Source organism: Dryobates pubescens, chromosome 32, assembly GCF_014839835.1.
Source record: "Dryobates pubescens isolate bDryPub1 chromosome 32, bDryPub1.pri, whole genome shotgun sequence".
Classification (NCBI taxonomy): domain Eukaryota; kingdom Metazoa; phylum Chordata; class Aves; order Piciformes; family Picidae; genus Dryobates; species Dryobates pubescens.
Window position 1 is genome coordinate 5749650 of NC_071643.1, and position 14544 is coordinate 5764193.

Consider the following 14544-nt stretch of genomic DNA (forward strand, 5'->3'; position numbering starts at 1 on the left):
TCAGCGCCGGGGCCGTTCGCGAACGAGTTGCACTGGGGGAATGCTCCCGGTTCTGTTACCGCCGGTGAAGCCCTGCCGCCGACGGAAGGAAGGAGGAGATGGGAAACGAGTAAAGAAAGGAGATTTGCCTTCCAGCGGCCCACGCCGGGCCCCCCGGCATACAGCGGCAGCCTTCAGCCGTCCCGAGGGGCTGGGGAAGCGAGCAGGCTGCCGGGACCGCCGCACCCGGGCCTGGGCGGGGCCAGGCAGCTGCGCGACGGCCCCTTTAAGGCGGGCGGCGAGAGCTCACCTTGCCTCCTCCCCCCCACCCCGCCGACTAGGTACCGGCCCCGAGCCGAGCCGAGCGCTGATTGGGTGGCCGCCGGGCCCGGTCACGTGGGGGGGGGGCCGCGCTCCCCACAGCCTCCAGGCCGCCATTTTGGCTGGAAAGTTTGGAATTTCCGAGCAGTGCAAGCGGGAGGCGGTGAGTGGCGTGAGCGTCCCTGCTCCGCCTGCCCCGGCACCGGCTCGGCCCGGCCTGTCGCGCTGCGCCGCACCGCGCCACGCTGTCCGGCTCGGCTCGTCTTGCCCCATCTCTCACGGAGGTGCCGCGGCGGGAGCCCCGAGCGAAGCCGCCCGCTCGCTCGCTGGCCGGCCGGTGGGGTGCGGGTGGGTCGGTCAGGCGGGGCGGCCGCCGTCCCCCCACGCCCGGCCGGCAGGGGGAGCCGCGCCGCCGCCCCCGCCGCACCGCCCCGAGTCGGAATCAAAGTTTGTAAGGCGAAGCACCGCGACCCCGGAGCGCCATGCCCGTCAGGAAGCAAGGTGAGCACCGCAAGCCGAGGAGCCCCGGCGGCTGCTGGAGTCGCTGTCTGACAGCTGCCGCGGGGGTCTGCGGCGGGACGGGCGAGCGGGGGCGGCTGCTGGGACCCGCCGGTCCGCGGGCTGCAGGCAGTGCGAGCTCGCCAAGGGACGCGGTCCTGCCCGTGCTTTCCCAGATACGAACAAAGAAGCTACCGGGATGGGCTGGGGCGGTCCCGGCCGCGGAGGCTTGTTGCGTGCCCGGCGTGTGCATCCCCGGTGCTCCTACCCGGTGCGCCAGGGTCACCGGTGTGCCTGGTCTCCGCTTGCAGATACCCAGCGAGCCCTGCGCCTCCTGGAGGAATACCGCTCCAAGCTGAGCCAGGCGGAGGACCGGCAGCTGCGAAACTCCATAGAGCGTGTCATCAACATCTTCCAAAGCAACCTTTTCCAGGCTTTGATAGGTAAGGGCTGACTTTTTCTTTCTTTTTTTGTGGTTAAGGAGGTCGGTTCTTACTTCTGCTGTCACTTGAAGTGTCAAAAAGAAAAGATGTTTTGTCTTTGTTAAAAGCCATGTGCTTGTTGTCGTTGTGTTGTTGTTTTCCATAGTAACACGTGTGCTCATACAGATCAACAGCTCATTTGTATCTTCTACTTAACTTTGATGCATTTGACTGGCCCAGACAGCTTAAAACTGGTGCACTTCTTTCTTCTGTGGCATGCTGTCGTACATTAGTTTAGACTGTTTTCCCATGTATCTTTTGTTCACCTAAACAATTTATATGGAGTAATTTATTTTTTTTTGAGTCTGTATGGAACAGACAACTGAGTTGAAATGGTTTTAATCTAAGGTAGGATTCAGGCAAATAATTCTGCTGAGGAATCTCTGAGAACATCTCGAAGTGTGTGTCTGAAGTGCAGAGTTAATGAGAAGAAGCCCTTAATGCTTCAGGGATTACTGCAGTGATTTATTGTCTCCTTTGTTTGCATAATAAAGTGTAGTAAAAGCACTACTAATTCTTACAGGTATTTGTAGTGTTCCACTTAAGAAGTCCCCATGTGTCTTGGTGAGCTACTTACATGTTATTTTCTGGATATCTGTTTGGAAAGAAGTTGAGCAGAAGTACAAGATGCAGAAACCTAACTTCATATAGAAGCTTTTGCAGGGAAGCAGGGAGATGTGGTTTCTCCTTGATTGATTGTTGCTACCTTTGTGACAGCTAATGAATGAAAAGATTTTCTTAGCTTACCGTTAAGAGTACCATTCCTGAAGTTCTGCATCCTTGTTTTTTAACAAAGGAACTCGAGTCTGAATTGTCCTGGTAACAAACACTGTAACTAAATTTGTTATTTGGCTCCTGTGTGGCTAGTGTCATACAGGTGTAAGTCTTCAGAGTACCACAGCTTCTTTGAATCTTTGTCCCTCCCTGCATTTCTAACTCAACAGAATGCAAGCATGTGTTTCTCCATGTGGACTGTTTTCTGCTGGAGCATTTATTTCATGTGAAAATAGGTCAGTTAAAGAAATCCTTTACTTACAGAATGGAACTCCATGCATTTCTTTTCAGTACTCAGTTGATGCTAACCAGCTCCATGATGAAAAGCTAAACTTAATCTTTGTGGGATGTGTATGAACAGGATTCACTCACTGGTGGATCAGAACATTGATGTTTTTTATCAGAAGCTTAGTGCAGTATAGTTGTGCTTTGTATTGTCTATGCTGACTGCAATTTTCCTTGTTCTGGGTGTGTGTGTTATCTAAACTAGCACAAAGATCCACACAGCACTCTTTTCTCCTTTTCATTGAACAAGATGCTTGTTTATTAGCCTTTGGTATTCTAACCTGTAAGACATAGTTTCTTCTCACATCCACATGCATACTGGCTTTGTTTTAAAAACACTACACTTAGCAGTAGTAGACTTGAAGCAGCAGGTAACCTCATGTCTGGCTTCATTCTGCAAGAGCAGGAAACAGGAATGTGTTGTTGCCTGGGTAGGCTGCATGCCTTGTTTTCTGGTTGCAACCATGTGATCCTAGTTTTTGTCAAGTTAAGTTCATCTGTGCACACCCAATAGGTGTCATGCTTCTTGTGTATCTTTCATCAACTTTGCATTTACTGTTTATTCCTGGGTGTATGTGTATGTTTCCGACCTGTCTGAAAGGTGGTAGCACAGAGGGTTAGTACTCCAAGCAATTTGTGCTGTCAGTGTGAGTCTTTTTTCTTTAACCTGCTTTTTTCTACTATTCATGACAGGTGGCTTCTGGCTATTGTATTCCTGAAAAAAAACTTTTTGTGGTGTGACTGCTGCATGATGGGGGTGAGGAGTGGGGGATTTCCCAGAAAAGATGTAATTTGGAGATTGGCTGCAGTTTCAAGGAAGACCTGGAGCCTGCTCCTGCCTGACCTTTTTCTATGAATACTTGGGAGCAGGCTGGATGAGTATTCAGTTGTGCTGCAAGTTAGGCTTACCTGGAATACTGCATTTCACAATCCTTCATGACCAGTAAAGTGTGGCTTGTGGAGAAGCAGTGATGTGTTCCCAACTGAAATAGCCAGTCCTGTTCTGAGAGAAAGATACGAGCTCCATCACAAATTCTTTCTCTTATAGATACTTCTTCCAGAAAAGGTGCTACTTTTAGTTTCTGGGGCTTTATATAATAATACCAAAAAAAGAAAATCAACTTCATCCACTGATTTTCTGCTGTTTCTGCCAAGTTACTGCACTATATCCAAGACCTGCCTGTCCACAGTAGGTGAGAATGTTTGTGAAGGCTGCAGTCAGGATCTGCTGTCAACTTCATGTGTCTTTTTTAGTATGATTTTTAACTTGGCAATAAGTGCTGTTCTTTCAAGCAATAAATAGACTGTATGCACAGAAATGTATCTTTAGGGTTGTAATGGGGGAAATGAAATGTTTCTGGAAAACAGATTTTCTTATCAGTGTTTCCTATATCTAGATAAATGTGAAGGAATTACTTATTTTTTCCCTCCCTGAATTTCCACTTAGATGCTGAAGAATAAGTGGTATTGTTGTCTCATTTGAGCCTTTAAAAAATGTTCTCCTTTTAATTCCATGAGTAAAATTTTAGTTGAGCAATCTGCAAACTTGACCTGGTTCTAAATATGTAATTAGGACTTTAAATGGTTTGAATGAGAGCAGTAACTAGTCAGTGTGAGCAACCAGCCTTATGAAACTGGCGTCACAATAGTGTGATATTTTAAGTGAAATAAGCATAAGAGCTTCAAGGGAGTGCAAAACTGGTACCCAAATGTGAACTTCCTTAAAAAGAGGTTGTGAAAACCCCCACTTCTTATTTTCTCTGTTGCTTCAACCAGCCCAGTGTCATGATGTGTAGTACTTTAATTAAGTGCATGTCAGTGCCTGTAATTAACATCATCTTGAAAAGTGTCAGTTTTAAGTGAATTTCCTATTGCAGAGTCTCAGAATTGTGTGCTATCTTTTTCTAGACTATGATTTCTTGGTTATAGTTAAAATAGCTTGTTATTGATGCTCTGATAATTGGTGATGTGAGTCAGTTTATTAAGAGACCAAAGACAGACATTCATATATGGAGGTGTGAGGTAGACTTCAGTTAAGAATTAGGTATTTATCCTCAAACAGTGAGGTAATAATTGTGTAAACAAGTTCAACTTCCAATTTAGGCACTCCTGGAAAAGGTATGGATGTAGGATATATTTATCTTTTTAAAAGCACAAGAGAAGAAACATTTGCATGTGCTGACTCTTCTGAGGGGAAAAACATGCGACCTAGGCTCCTGTTTATACACAGAATCTGCCTTGTCTAATTGAAGTCTGTTGCATGTTGCAGTTGGCCATATCAGAAGTTGTCTAACATGAAAAATATCACTAGCTATAGCTAGAAACACGAGGTAGTTTATTACTTTAAATACTATATATTGCTTTTCTTGACAGTGACTAACTCTTTTGCACAGGTGCCAGGAAAGTTCTTAAAGAGTCTCTCCACACCCTAGCAGTGAAGTTGGCTGTGCTGTTTTGTGTCTGAATGCTTGTAAAACTGATGGTTGCATTTAAGGTTAACTCTCTGTTCAGATTTATCAGCAGTCTGAACGGGGCTGAAACTTCTAGGAATAGAAAACATACTCTGCAGCTTTCTCATCTTTGTCCACCCTAGCTTTGTGAACTGGATTAAGAAAGTAATGCTACGTTTTAAACTGAAGACAACTGAATTGGGTCAGCACCCCTCAAAGGTGGTACCATTTGGAGTGGTCTGACCACATTCCTATTGAGATGGCACGTGGCCTTGGTTCTCTGAGCTGTGCAGCATCTCTGTAGGCATTCTTTCTCTGTTAGCTCCCTCTCAATTAGTCAGCATGGAAATATTTTCTGTACTTGCTGGCTAAATTGAAATCAAACACAGATAAAGCAGAATCTTAAACCAAAAGTTCTTGCTCTTGGGGAAACTCAGTATCAACTTTCATTTCAGCGGTGCAGTTAGTTAATATAGCATGATGACACAGCTTTTCAAATCAGGTCTGGTAGAGAACTTTAGTTGTGGGTATGTGTAAGACTGCTCTTCATTTAAGTTTGAGGAAGGGTTATGAACTGCTTCCCATCTTCTAAATGTTACTCAGATCCTAGTAGAAGTTCTTTCAGATTGAGTTGAATAATACTTCTATTAAGAATCCAAGCAAGTCAAGGATCTGGTTAGATAGTAGGTGAGTATTGCTTTGTTTTGGTTTTATTTCTTTTTTTCATTGGAGGGAAGTTTAGAGAGAATTGAATCTTATGTTAGGTACTACTGAAATTGTTGGAGATGCTCCATAGGGAATTTTCACATCGAAATTTTAACCTTTGCTGCATTTTTGGTTTGCCCCAGATTGAAACTTCTGTAATAGAACATCTTTGCTCATATTTGGGTCTGAATCACCCATAGAAAGTTATACTTGCAACTTTGAGATGTTTGTCTGCTTTTTGGCTAAGTTTCCTTAGGCTTATTAAGGTCTCCAGTAGCTTATGCAGAAGTTGGCCAATTTCAGAAAAAATTGACCTAGCATTGTGTTCTCCAAAGTAGTTAAGTATTGAATCATTTAATGTATTTATGCAGATGGAGGGAGGATAAAGCGTTTTAGTTGGTGATCAGATGATTGGGGTGTTAACTCAGTCACAGCATGTTTCTGCCAGGCAGCTTGTAATTGCTTCAGAATGTCCCAGTGTTTGGAAGAACTTGGGCCCCTCAGTTTAGGAAGGATGTTGACTTGCTGGAGTGTGTCCAGAGAAGGGCAACAAAGTTGGTGAGGGGCTTGGAACACAAGCCCTGTGAGGAGAGGCTGAGGGAGTTGGGGTTGCTTAGCCTGGAGAAGAGGAGACTCAGGGGTGACCTTATTTCTCTCTACAACTACCTGAAGGGAGGTTGTAGACAGGCAGAGGTTGGTCTCTTCTCCTAGGCAACCAGCACCAGAACAAGAGGACACAGTCTCAGGCTGCACCAGGGGAGGTTTAGGCTGGAGGTGAGGAGGAAGTTCTACACAGAGAGAGTGATTGCCCATTGGAATGGGCTGCCCGGGGAGGTGGTGGAGTCACCATCACTGGAGGTGTTTAGGAGGAGACTTGATAGGGTGCTTGGTTGCATGGTTTAGTTGATTAGGTGGTGTTGGATGATAGGTTGGACACTATGATCTTGAAGGTCTATTCTATTCATTCTAACTCCATGTCTTCCTCTTCAAGGAACCCAATAATGAGTTGAAGAACTACTGATTGCTTTATATGAATGTAGTGTAGCTTGGCAGTGTAGGAAGTTTTGGAGTTGTGTGCTTGCTGTTTGGGGTGCTTTTTTGTGCTATCTTACATGGGCATGACAGTGCAGTGTATTGGATTTTTTGGTGTTAAGTGCTGGGTTTGGTTGCCTAAAATAGTGAGTAAGAGTGGTGTAAGTTGGGTAGCTCCTGGTATGCAGGGAAATAGTATCGTGGCAAAAGAGTTTCCTCGTCATTATACTGCTTGTGTGTTCAGTGTTGAATAGCTGCACTGTAGAATTTCATCAGTTACAATGTTCTCCTCACAGAGTTACCATTAAAAGGGGTTATTGACAAGAAAACTGTATCAGTGAATCTGTTCATCCAGGGGCTGAAAAGAAAGTTGCAGTTAGGGATAATTGGTATAGTTTCCAGGTTCTGGGGAAGTTTATCTTCTGTCCTGGTCTTGTTCTACTTAATTTCCTGTATTCTTTCACCTGTTTTCCTGGCTCTGATGCCTGTCTTCCTCAGTGCTGCTGTGTGCCTAGCTTTGTCCTACTCTCCATCAACATTTGCTTCAGCGCTTGGGTACATTGTAAAGGAAGGGGGAATGTGTGAGAGAGGATATTTGGTCTTAAATCTTAGTCCTGCTTCTGTAATGATCCCAGCAGCAAGGGCAGAACATCTCGTTCAGCTCTGCGGCTGGAGTGCCACGTGCCTCCTGTGCATCCAGCTGCTTGTATTTGGGTAGATGGTGCTTGTTTTGGTGTAGGTGGAATGAATCTTCAAAGAAACTGAACTCTGGCTGCTGACTAGGAGTCTTCTTGCACAGATGGCTTCCTGAGATGTAACTAGGTCAAATTTGCAAGAATGTTTAGGGACCACAGAAAGTGTAGGGCCAACACTGGAATAACCTCCTTAGCTCCATGTTTCCTTATCCAAATTAGATGAGGCTCTAGGTGGCTTTGATAGGAATCTTTTCATGTGTGAATATCTTTCTGGCCATGCCCTCAAAAAAGCTGAGTTATTTTGGCTTGTAGTGCTCTGTCAGCCTCAGACAGAGGTTCAGTAAAGGAAAGCTGTCATCAAATTGTAAGAGCATTGCAGATTCAAGTCTTGTTTTCAGAAGCTTGTGTTAGAATTAGGCTGCAGGAAATGTACGAGTGTCAGTGCTGGTGGAGATCTAGTACATGGTGTCACCCATCCTTGTGTTGCCACCCATGTCAGACACTTATTTTGGAATCTATGAGCTTATTGTTGATAGAAGAAATGAATGCTTGTGCTGTCTCCTCTAAGCAGAAATATGCACCTGCATGAAAGCTCAGCTTGGAGTGTTGAGTGAACTCATCCCCAAAAATAGCTTGATTTTTTTTGTTGTTTTGTTTAAGGCATTTGTCTGGATATAAACCTCCTCAGTCCTGGGATTGGGGCATTTGGTTTGGGTGGATAATCAGGAGTTAATTTTTAGTTTGTGCTTCCTTTGGATTTCTTTGTGCTTAGGTTAATGACCAAGTTTGCAAGAAGTGGTATTAAATTGTAAAGTTTGGACAGGAGAAGATCATAGTATCAGTCAGGGTTGGAAGGGACCACAAGGATCATCTAGTTCCAACCCCCCTGTCCATGGGCAGGGACACCCCACACTAGATCAGGCTGGCCAGAGCCTCATCCAGCCTGGGCTTAAACACCTCCAGGGACGGCGCCCCAACCACCTCCCTGGACAACCCATTCCAGGGCTTCACCACTCTCATGGTGAAGAACTTCCTCCTGAAGTTCATCTAGCCTGAATCTCCCCACCTCCAGCTTCATTCCATTCCCCCTAATCCTATCACTCCCTGAGATCCTGAGAAGTCCCTCCCCAGCCTTCTTGTAGGCCCCCTTCAGATACTGGAAGGCCACAATTAGGTCACCTTGGGGCCTCGGAGATAGATTATAGATAGCTAAAAAGTAGTATAATCTATCTATGATGACAACTTAGTTTTAAGGTTTTCTTGCCTTAGTTCTGAACTTAAAGGAGGCATCTCATTGGCTTTCTGAAGGGAAATTGCTGAGACATCATGAAGACATGATGAAGGAGTGATAAGTAAGCAAAGAGGAAAATATGAATGAACAGTTAGAGGACAGGCTGGCAAGGAGTTGAACATGTCTGACTGTAAAAAGCAGGAATAAAAGCAAACAACTAGATCTGAGGTTAGATGAGGGTGGTTTCAGCTGGCTGCGAATCAATGACCATTTGTGTTAGCAGTGGAAAAACATCATCTCCTGGAATTTGAGTTGTTATGTGCAGAAGGAAGGTTTAAAAGGTGTAGAACACAGATACTGAAGCAAGCAGAAAGACTTGAGTAGTTGGATGCTCCAGCTTGTAGCAAGGAATCTTGTGGAACAGAATGTGTGGTGATAAAGTTGTACTACAGCCTGCGACTCTGGTTTTTGAGAAGCCTTGATAGCACACAGGTAAGGAGTTTAAAGAAAAAAAGCCCACAGCCAACCCTGAAAGGGGCTTTACATGGCTTGTGATGAGGCTGGTTTTCACTTTTCAGAGCATGAATGTGAACATTTATTTTTTTTGACCAGATGCACAACCACTGAATACACACAGAGAATGGTTAGCTGACTCTGGCATTGTCTTGGTAAATGGACATGAGGCGTTTCTTTGTGTATTTCCCTCTTGATCACTGCTACTTTTCCATTCTTGGTTTGCTTGTTGTTAATGGATGTTCTTGCCTCCATGTAGGAGGTTAAGTAAGTGCAGGATTGAGACTTCCTTGGAATGAAGAGTTGCTTTGTAACTGACAAATCAAAGTCTTTAGCGCTGGCACACTTCTGCCTGTCCCGACAGTGATTGTGACTCTACCTTACATTTTGTCTATATATTCATTGTGTAGGGCTGCTAAGAATTTGGCAGATGACATACATCTCAAATTACCCTGAACTGAAATAACATGCTGACCTTTGTTTTTCTTTCTAGTAGTTTTCAGACTTAAGTTTTCAGTCCTTCAGGTGCTTTGGCAGGAAGCATTAAGAAAGAAACATACCTTCTCCCTTCCTCCCTACCCCCAGCCAAATTAGACAAGCACTTACTTTGTCATAGGATGACCCCCCTTCCTGAACAACAGGCAGTTCAATTCTTAACAGACACATTTGTTTGTGACCATACCCATATTTGTAAGAAACAGGCATTTGCATGTGTTATATTTGGATGAGTGAATGTCTGAGAAGAGGCAGATCAATAAGAAATGACAAAGAAATTGTCATGCATCTTCAAGTGAAATACTCCACTGCAATAAGTGAATTTCTGACAGAATCCATAAGCTCCTTGGCTGCTTGCAAGCCTGAGGGAGCATGGTTGCCCTGTAAGGTGAACAAAGCTGTCACTGAAATGCTTTGTGCGATGGAGTGGGTGTGTTGGTGGAAATGTATCTAGTGGATTTCTGACTTGCTGAAATGGGTTTGTTCTGCTGCTGAATATATATCAGGAAGGAATACCTCACTGATGCCCATGCAGAATTAACTGTATAGCTGGAGCACATAAAAGCTGGGCGTGCTGCTCTACAAAGGGACCTTGACAGGCTGAAGAAATGGGCTGGCAGTAATGTTGTGGAGTTCAACAAGGAGAAGTGCAAAGTCCAGCTCCTATGTGTACCAATGTATGCTGTGTGCCACCCAGCTGGAAAGCAGCTTTGCAGAAAAGGATCTGGGGGTCACAGAATCACAGAATTATTGAGGCTGGAATAGACCTCTAAGATCAAGTCCAGCAGCAAGTTGAACATAAGAAAGCAGTGTGCCCTTGTGGCAAAGGCAGCAAATAATACCCTGAGATGCATTAGGTGAAGTACTGCCAGCAGGTTGAAGGAGGTGACCTTTCCTCTTTCATTTTGGAATGCAACATGTGAATGTAGAGGTTATAAAATGAGCAAGCAGAAAACAAACTCAGACTTCTTCAATCAGCTCTTGTTTGTGCACAGAGCTGCTAAACACATTGAAACTGAAAATCTTCAAATGAGATTACAGTGAATACAGCATATACAAATGTGTGTGTTAACTTTGTGTGTATTGTGGCAGCAGTGTATGGTGCAAGGGCAACAGCTGACTGAGATACACGGTGTCCGATGCACTCTGTTGTAGTGAGAGTCCTGTGTTAACAGGGCCTGCTCTCACAAGCCCCCCTGCCACCACACAGATGGGAAGGAAAGTGCCACAAAACTCCATTGGGCTGAGATAAAGAATATGATGAGATATCCAATGCACAGTTACCTTAGCCTGTTGCAGAAGCAGCACAGAAAAATGCAGAAGCATCAGCAGAAGCCAGCAACAAAAGTTTCCACCAGCCCAAGCACACAGAAGCCAGCCCAATGGAAAGACCAACACACCAAAACCTGGAACCCAGACGCAGCAGCTGGAACAGAAAGCCTCTCATGTTACAAGCTGAACTTCAAGCCCCATGGTACTTTGCTCCAGCTAGCACTTTCATTTTGGAGCTGGCATGGTGGCAGCATGGTATTGAATATCAGCAGCAGATCCAACTCAACCCATGACAAAGTGTCAGCGTTTTAGTTCATGAAATGTTAAGCTTGTATAGAATTTCTTGCCATTTACTTAAGAAAAAACACCTCTACCCAGAAGCAGTCTGGATACTTTTAAGTATAAAAAGCCTGAAAACAGTTGGTTACAGTCATCATCAGAGAACTGCCATTCCCCGCCCCCCCCCCCCCCCCCCCCCCCCCTTTTTATTTATTTCAAAATATCATTGAATCAGTAATTTAAATGGAGAAGGACCTTCAAGAGTCCAACCATTAATCCAGCACTCCCCAGTCTACCACTAAACTACATCACTTCACACCATGTCGTCTAAATACCTTCAGGGATGATTCAACCGCTTCCCTGGGCAGCCTCTTTGAACATTTGACAACCTCTCCAGGGAAGAAAGATTTCCAAATGTCCAATCTAAACCTCCCCTGGGCACAGCCTGAGGCCTTTCCCTCATACCACTTTTTGTTACCCCCACCTTGCTACAACCTCCTTACAGGTATATAAGTAGTAAATGCTAATGACATTTTAGTGATGTCCTCTGTACATGAAAGATCCAAATTTAGAAGAAAAGCTTTAGAGAGACCCCTAAAGAAGAACATTGTAAAAAAAAAACCACCACATTGAGTTGCTTAGTAGTTGTTATAAAGCCAAAGCAGGGAAATGTGGGCAGGGAAGAATGGGAACTGGGAGATGGGATGGTACAGGGAATGCTTCCTGTGGAGTGTTGATGGTTTCTTTCTCCTCACTGATAATTACTGTTAGAATTGGACAAGCTAAAGCAAAGCTCCAGGCAAGACAAGTCCAGAGGCCTGATTGTTGGCAGTGCATAAGGTCTGTGGCCTGTTACAAGCGATGCCAATACCTTGTTTATGGGGCTATATCATTCCCTTAAGAAAGTGGAGCTATAGGTATCCCATCTTTGACTTGCAAAGTTAGTTATCAAAAGGTTCATGTCTAAATGAGTGCAGAGTAATTCTACTAGGCTTTATTTTGGCTATAGCAAAATTGTGTTCCTTTCTGTGGGGAGGGAGGATGCAGAGAGCTTGGCTTGACAGCCAGATTTGTGGAATGTGCATTGATCTTGAGTTATGCTGATTACAAGTGTGCTTTCTGTTGAGCAAAAAGCATCAGACACTCCATATGCCAGTAGAAGTGGCAAGCAGAGGCTTTATGTCTTGATTCTGAAGGTGCAGGGAAGAAATCTATCTGAAGGAATGGTGTCATGTTACTGGTTGGAATCCTTGTCCTCAGAGGCAGATTCTCTGGACAGAATTTGATGGCTCTTGAAGTGCCATCAAGTACACTTAATTTAGGAGATGTAAGAATTTGTTTGTTTCTGCACTTCTGCTGTTCTTTGAATCACTGTTGTGGTTTTTAGTGAACCTGAAATTCCCTTGTGACGTTGACTTCGTTTCCAGTTTGTGTTTGGCAGATAGCTCTTACTTGATTCTTTGAAAAGTGAACACTTTTAGCATCTAGTGTACCACATTGCTGGTGATTGAACCTGTTCAAAGAGCAAAACTAAGGTGCCTGGAGAATACAGGAAGGGGGCAAAAATAAGACACTAGCAAACTGCTTGTAGTTGGTTGACATTTCCTGTACTGAGAAAATACTCTATGTTGCCACTGCTTAGCTTTCTATTAATGTATTAGTAATTGAAAATAATTTTTGTGTTGAAGATTCCTGCTTTTCAGAACTGATGGTCTGCTACTGGCTTTGTGTATATTTTTGTTCTCATAGCCATCAAACATACTGCTGATTTGGCTACTTAATGTGATTTTACTTGCAAGCTGAAAGAATTCCAGGCTGATTTTCTGTGTTGCCTACGATTCATCACTTCTTGTCACTTTGGCTTTCCTGAAACTTTATGCTCCTATTTTTTAAGTGTCAGTCAGCTGTTCTTTTAATATTCCCCCTCTAGTTAGAAAACACAGATGGGGAACATTTCTTTCAGTGTTGTGTGATATCAGATTTGAATTATTTTTCTGTAATTCAGAGAGATATAATCTGTCTCAGAAGGGAGACACAGGGAGAGACAGGGCTATGGAAGAAGCACATGGAGTTTGAAGAGTGACTCTAGCTATGACTAAAAATGAAAGAGTATTTTACTACCTGCTCTTTGTAAAAATTTGTTAAAGGTTAACACTTTTCATTCACTGATTGATGTAATTAATGTGACTTTGTTAGATATTTAAGTGTGTTTGTGGGTTAAAATATTTTTGTGAGCTGATATATAGCAGTAGGCTAGAAGAAGACATTTTTTTAGGCTGACTTTAGTATAGCCTGAGCCTCTGGCTTTAAAAAAAGTCTATGCCCAGCACTCATTCTTGTAGACCTGATACATTCAGGGTGCATGGACTACTTCCTTGTACCCATAAGCACTCAATGTTTACATTCTGAATAGTGAAAATGTAAACAAATGTGATTATTTTCTTTTCTTTCTGAGTGTGTGGGGGAAGTAGATATTATGATAGATGGACCCCAAGTTTCTAAAAGCTTTGGTTGACTTGGAGCAAGTTCAGGATAATTGGAGACTAATCTTCGTATGAAGTGATGTATCTGATTCTGACATCTTTCACTGCCAAGTCTGTTGTGTCCTTCATACAGAAGTGAAGAAGGTTTATGGGAGAAACAACACATTTTTGAAACAAGCCTTTCTGCAGTATGAATAAATGGCTACTTCTGCTAGCAGAGACTAGAAAGAACGGTAGCAGAGTTGAGAATGAGTGCCCTAGATTTCTGTTGCGAAACAGTTGCACAGATAACCCCTTCCCATAAATAATGTAGTGATCTTGGTTGCTGTGCATTGCAGCTATAGAATCAACTTAAACCACTGCCTATTTTGATATACAAAGTACTGTCTAGGATTTGGGGGGCATGTGTGGAATTTTTACTTGGTGTGCTTGATTAATGTATTAATGTTAATGCACCTGCAAGACAACTTTGCAACTGAGGGAGCTAATGTGGGAGATGGATTTAAAGGCAATTTGTATCTCTTAGGCTGCTTTGCTCCTGTATATCTAGGTCACTCAACATCTTCTGCAATCCTCGCTGCTATTTTTTTCCAATCAGCAGTGCTAAGAGCAAGTATAACTTTAAAAATTAATGTAAACAGTGCTATGAATTTGACTCTTGCTCAGAGAAAAGATGCAAATGGAATTTGAGAATTCCAGTTTCTTGAGCTGGTAGAGAGCAGGAGTGCAGTGTCTCTACAAAAAACCCCTAAGACTGGAACATCAGCAACAGTAGGACTTGTCTTATTTGCATGGTCTTTCTTTTGTGGTGCAGCTCGATAAAGGAATTAATAGTTGTGGCTCTGCAACTGACTCTGGGCAGGTGCTGCAAAGCTACAAGACTGCAGATGAGTCCTTCATCATGGCTGGGGCCCATTTATTTCTTGGCCTAACCCTGTCTGTGTGTTTGTCTTTCTTGAAGTTGATGTAATTAAAAACATGAGTTTTCACTCCTGTTTAGCAAATTTTTCCTTTGAAGAAGAAGAAGAAACTAAAAGGTTTACAAAGATG

At 43.6% G+C, this 14544-nt stretch overlaps 1 protein-coding gene across 7 annotated transcripts in view; it reads left to right on the forward strand.

Moving 5' to 3' along the window:
- Window positions 1–445: 445 nt before the first annotated feature.
- Window positions 446–14544, forward strand: part of DLG1 (discs large MAGUK scaffold protein 1) — a 159312-nt gene continuing 145213 nt past the window's right edge. For 6 of the 7 annotated variants that reach the window (XM_054175560.1, XM_054175561.1, XM_054175562.1 and 3 more), the window contains exons 1-2: window positions 446–801; window positions 1110–1241. In XM_054175560.1, the coding sequence (XP_054031535.1) occupies window positions 783–801; window positions 1110–1241 (151 nt within the window). In that variant the 5' untranslated portion in view covers window positions 446–782. The remainder of the gene's footprint in view (window positions 802–1109; window positions 1242–14544) is intronic. The other variant, XM_054175565.1, reaches the window with a different exon arrangement.